This window comes from Bison bison, unplaced genomic scaffold (assembly GCF_000754665.1).
Source record: "Bison bison bison isolate TAMUID 2011002044 unplaced genomic scaffold, Bison_UMD1.0 scf7180017864485, whole genome shotgun sequence".
NCBI lineage: Eukaryota > Metazoa > Chordata > Mammalia > Artiodactyla > Bovidae > Bison > Bison bison.
The window spans coordinates 5,613,770-5,619,769 of NW_011495045.1; the positions used below are offsets into that span (position 1 = coordinate 5,613,770).

The 6,000-nt window shown below is 36.4% G+C and overlaps 1 protein-coding gene across 1 annotated transcript in view; it reads right to left on the reverse strand.

Annotated features, from left to right (window-relative positions):
- The window catches only part of ALG9 (ALG9, alpha-1,2-mannosyltransferase), a 110,749-nt gene that overhangs the window by 93,276 nt on the left and 11,473 nt on the right, over nt 1-6,000 (reverse strand). Inside the window, exon 4 of the mRNA XM_010862931.1 lies at nt 3,510-3,580. Coding sequence (XP_010861233.1) covers nt 3,510-3,580 — 71 coding nt within the window. The remainder of the gene's footprint in view (nt 1-3,509; nt 3,581-6,000) is intronic.

Consider the following 6,000-nt stretch of genomic DNA (forward strand, 5'->3'; position numbering starts at 1 on the left):
CGTGTCCAACTTTGTGCGACCCCATAGACAGCAGCCCACTAGGCTCCTCTGTCCCTGGGATTCTCCAGGCAAGAACACTGGAGTGGGTTGCCATTTCCTTCTCCAATGCATGAAAGTGAAAAGTGAAAGTGCAGTCGCTCAGTCATGCCTGACTCTTAGCAACCCCATGAACTGAAGCCTACCAGGCTCCTCCATCCATGGGATTTTCCAGGCAAAAGTACTGGAGTGGGGTGCCATTACCTTCTCCGTTCATTGTGGTAAGAACACCTAATATGAGATCTACCCTCTTAACAGATATTTAAATGTAAAACACAGTACTGTATCAATAGGCATAATGTTGTATAGCAGATGTCTAGAGCTAATTCGTGTTAAGTGAAATATTATATCCACTGATTAGCAACTTTCTGTTTCCATCAGCCCCCGATCTTGGCAGCCACAAGTCTATCCATTCCTTTGCTTCCATGAATTCAACCATTTCAGATACCTCGTGAAAGGGGAACTGTGCAATATTTGCTCCCCTGTGGCAAGTTATTTCACTTAGCACAATATCCTCAAGGCGCATCTACGTTGTCATATCTTTAGGATTTCCCTCTTTTTTTTTAATATTTTTCTTTTTTAATTATTCATTATTTTATATTTGGCCATGCTAACCTTCACTGCTGTGTGAACTTTCTCTCATTGCAGCAAGGAGGGGCTACTCTAGAGTTGAGGTGTGAGGGCTTCTCATTGCAGTGGCGTCTCATTGCACAGCAGGGCGCCTGAGCTTCAGTGGTATCAACTCACGTGTTCCAGATCACAGAGTCGGACATGACTGAAGCAACTCAGCAGCAGCAGCAGCTCCAGCATTTATAATTTATAGACTTTTTGATGATGGCCATTTTGACCAGTGTGAAGTGATACCTCACTGTACTTTTGATTTGCATTTCTCTAATGATTAGCAATGTTGAGCATCTGTCTTTTCACATGCTTATTGGCCATCTGTATGTCTTCTTTGGAGAAATGTCTATTTAGGTCTTCTGCCCACTTTTTGACTGGGTTGCTTTTTGTTGTTGAGTTGTTGGAGCTGTTTGTATATTTTAGAGATTAAGCCCCAGTTAGTCACATCACTTGCAAATATTTTCCCCCAGTCTGTAGTTTGTCTTTTCGTTTATGGTTTTCTCTGTGGTGCAAAAGCTTGTAAGTCTGCACAACACTGTAAATCAACTCTATTTCAACTTAAAACATAGTAAGAAAAAATTTTCAAGCAGTTATCAGTTTAAGGCCCCACGTGTTTATCTGCTTTTATTTCTATTGCCTTGGGAGAATGACCTAAGGAAACATTGGTACAATATATGTCACATAATGTTTTACCTATATTCTCTTTTAGGAGTTTTATAGTGTTATGTCTTATGCTTAAGTCTTTAAGTCATTTTGCGTTTATTTTTTAGTATGGTGTGAGAGAGTACTCTAACTTCACTGGTCTACTAATACATGTGGCTGTCCAGGTTTTCCAACACCACTTGTTAAAGAGACTGTCTTTTCTCCATTGTATAATAAATCCTTGGTTCCCTAGACAAAAGCCATTCTAATAGATATGAAATGATCTACCTGTGGTTTTGATTTTTGTTTTCCTTATGACTAGTGATATTGCCCTCTTTTTATATGCCTGTTGGCCATTTTACTAGGTTTTTTTAAACCACTGAGTTAGAAGAGCTCTTTATACATTTTGGAAATGAACTTATCCTATATATGATCTGCAAATATTTTCTGCCATTCTGTAAGCTCCTTTCCACTCCATTGATTGTTTAATCTCTTATTAGTCTTTTATTTCATGCTTTCAATTCCCTATTTTATTTCTTTAAAAATATTAAATATAATTATTTTATATTCTTATTTTAGTAATTCCTAATAAATGAAGTTTTGTAGGTCAGCTTTCTATTGATGATCTCTGCTGGCTCTCACTCATAATGACCTGTTCCTTTCTGTGCTTTGTCATTTATTTTTATTATAATCTGGTTCACTAGAACTTTATCTATGGTAATTCTTTGACAACTGGATTAAGAATCCACTTCTTTAGAGAAATTTTACTTTTTGATTTTGCAAGATGTCTGGAAAGAAAAGGAAAGTGAAGTCACTCAGTTGTGTCTGACTCTTGGCGACCCCAAGGACTGCTGCCTACCAGGCTCCTCCGTCCATGGGATTTTCCAGGTAAGAGTACTGGAATGGGGTGCCATTGCCTTCTCCAAAGGTGTCTGGGGACACTATTGTTGTTCAGTCACTAAGTCATGTCTGCTCTTTGCAACCCATGGACTGCAGCAGGCCAAGCTTCCCTGTCCTTCACCATCTCCCGGAGTTTGTTCAAACTCATGTCCATTGAGTTGGTGATGTCATCCAACCATCTCATTCTCTGTCACCCTCTTCTTCTTCTGCCCTCAATCTTTCCCAGCATCAGGGTCTTTTCCAATGAGTCGGCTCTGAAGTCGGCTCCAGAGTATTGGAGCTTCAGCTTCAGAATCAGTCCTTCCAGTGAATATTCAGAGTTGATTTCCTTTAGGATTGACTGGTTTCATTTCCTTATAATCCAAGGGACTCTCAAGAGCCTTCTCCAGCAGCACAATTCAAAAGCATCAATTCTTTGGTGCTCAGCTTCTTTATGGCCCAACTCTCACATCCAGAGAAACCTACGAACCTTTGTCAGCAAAGTGATGTCTCTTCTTTTTAATACACCGTGTAGGTTTGTCATAGCTTTTCTTTCAAGGAATAAGCCCTGAACAATTTACAATAAATTCTAAACTTGGGCTTAGGAGACCACGTAGGTAACTTGAATTCAGTTCTGAATTCATATGAAGACCAACTTAAAGTTACAATCCTCAAAGGTAGCACTGGATTTCTTTTTTTTAATTTATTCTACTCAGAGTCAAGACCAAAGGACTTTTTTTATCTGACATTGTTGGCTGTTTTGCAATGGGAAGACTTTAAGTAACGGTTACTAAGTCCAAATACCTTTTAAAGCATTCTTAAAATAAGATGTTTGTTAGGTTTCATGTAAAAAAAAAAAAAAGTAGCTATTTTTATTACTGGGATACTTAAATGCCTAACATTTTCACTAATATTCACTCAACCAACAGTTACTTGGCGGAAGAAAATCATACTGAGTACATATAAGAGCAGTGAGTCTCACAATGGAAATAATTTCCTATCAGTTAAGCTCAAAAGGGGAAGAGAGACATCATGATTTATCTTAGCAGCAAAAAAAGGCTGTACAAAATCCTACCAAATAAAGTATTACTCAAATATACACTTACGGAATTGAAATTATAATATGAAGATACAGCATTTATCACCTCAGGAAATTAGAAGTATTTCTTCCCAATGGTTGGCTTTAAAAAAAAAATTGAGTTTTAGATATAATATCAGAAGCTAGAAGAAAAATGCCTTCTATTTCTAAACACTGTTTCTATCATCGGAGAAATAACCTATGCTCAATTTGGCTCTTATAGTACTTTTAGAAGCAAAGTTTTTATACTCACTTGTAAAAGTAAAGTTCACATATACAGCTCACAAAAGCCAGCAGACATCGTAAAAAGTAAAAGACAAGAATCTGAAAGAAACCCAGAACAAGAAAACAGAAGTCACAGATACAAGTTAGAAAAACTTAAAAGATGAAACCATTCTCATTTGTCAGTGATAATTATAAATTGGTATAATCCTTTTGAAAAACAGTATGTATCAAGAACCATGGAAATGTTCGTACCTCCAAATTTAAGTATGGAAGTATATTTATTGACTACTTCTATGACTTCAGCCCACAAAAGTAACTCAAAATATACGAGGGGAGTTCGAGTCATAAAGACGTTAATTGCAGCTCTACTAATTTAGTAAAAACTATTTAAAAAACTACAAAATGTTCAATTACAGGAAAATGGCTAAATTATGTTACATCTACTTCATGTTATATCTATTCATGATACAGATACCAAAGTTCATGGTTACAAAGATCAAAGTTCATGGTTACAAAGACAGTGGAAAAATTCTTCTCATATAAATCCTATTCACATGACAAGCATTTCTCATACAATTATAATAACTGAAATTATTATAAAATTATAACAAAATACTAAATGAAAACATATATGATTTATACATCACAGTTATAGCTACAGAAATCTGAAGTACATGAAAAAAATAGAAAGAAATATAATAAAATGGTAAAGGTGGTTGTCTCAGGCTAGTGAGACTTACATGTATATTCTTCCTCCTATCATCCAAATGTCTGTAATGTGGTTTTATTAATTTTATGAATACAAATTTTAAACATAAAAATAACAAAATAAAACCATATTAAGTAGCTTTTCTACTACAGTATAACTAGTATGTTTAAGAAAAATGAATACCTCTGAATATAAGCACTATTTAAATATATTCTATGATTACTACTACTGCATATAACTTAAAAGTACTTTCTGTTTTATCATTATAACCAAAAATCAAAATTCCCAAAAGAATCCAAGCAAGTGACCAGCAAATGTCCAAATTCATTCATTAATTCAACAATATACTGAAAACCTGCTATGCACTGATCACTCTTCTAGGTGCTACTAGGAATACAGATAATTTTAGTATAACGTATCCACATTTAAGGACTACTCATCTGGTTGGTGAGAGTACAAAAACACATTTAGAAAGTCAAAAACTAACACAAGATAATCAAAGAACTGTACTTGGGAACAGGACAATGATGCCCCATAGTTACTAATATTCAGCATAGTAACTGGATATCAGATCAGTGCAAAAAGACGCAAAAAAGCAAAGAAGTAAGTATAAGAATGGAACAGAAGAAACTAAATTCAGTACGGACAGATGAAAGAGAATCCAAGAAATTCACTTGACAAACTGATAAAGAAATTCAGTGAAATTGAGATCAAAAGGCAAATATCAATTGTCACAGGGAAATTTGGCCTTGGAGTACGAAATGAAGCAGGGCAAAGGCTAATAGAGTTCTGCCAAGAGAACGCATTGGTCATAGCAAACACCCTCTTCCAACAACACAAGAGAAGACTCTACACATGGACATCACCAGATGGTCAACACCGAAATCAGATTGATTATATTCTTTGCAGTCAAAGATGGAAAAGCTCTATACAGTTGAGAAAAACAAGACCAGGAGCTAACTGTGGCTCAGATCATGAACTCCTTATTGCCAAATTCAGACTTAAATTGAAGATAGTAGGGAAAACCACTAGACCATTCAGGTATGACCTAAATCAAATCCCTTATGATTATATAGTGGAAGTGAGAAATAGATTTAAGGGACTAGATCTGATAGACAGAGTGGCTGATGAACTATGGACAGAGGTTCATGACATTGTATAGGACAGGGATCAAGAACATCCCCATGGAAAAGAAATGCAAAAAAAGCAAAATGGCTGTCTGGGGAGGCCTTACAAATAGCTGTGAAAAGAAGAGAAGCGAAAAGCAAAGGAGAAAAGAAAAGATATAAGCATCTGAATGCAGAGTTCCAAAGAATAGCAAGGAGAGATAAGAAAACCTTCCTCAGTGATCGACGCAAAGAAATAGAGGAAAACAACAGAATGGGAAAGACTAGAGATCTCTTCAAGAAAATTAGAGATACCAAAGGAACATTTCATGCAAAGATGGGCTCAACAAAGGATAGAAATGGTATGGACCTAACAGAAGCAGAAGATATTAAGAACAGATGGCAAGAACACACAGAAGAACTGTACAAAAAAGATCTTTAGGACCCAGATAATCACGATGGTGTGATCACTCACCTAGAGCCAGACATCCTGGAACGTGATGTCAAGTGGGCCTTAGGAAGCATCACTACGAACAAAGCTAGTGGAGGTGATGGAATTCCAGTTGAGCTATTTCAAATCCTAAAAGATGATGCTGTGAAAGGGCTGCACTCAATATGCCAGCAAATTTGGAAAACTCAGCAGTGGCCACAGGACTGGAAAAGGTCAGTTTTCATTCCAATCCCAAAGAAAGGCAATGCCAAAG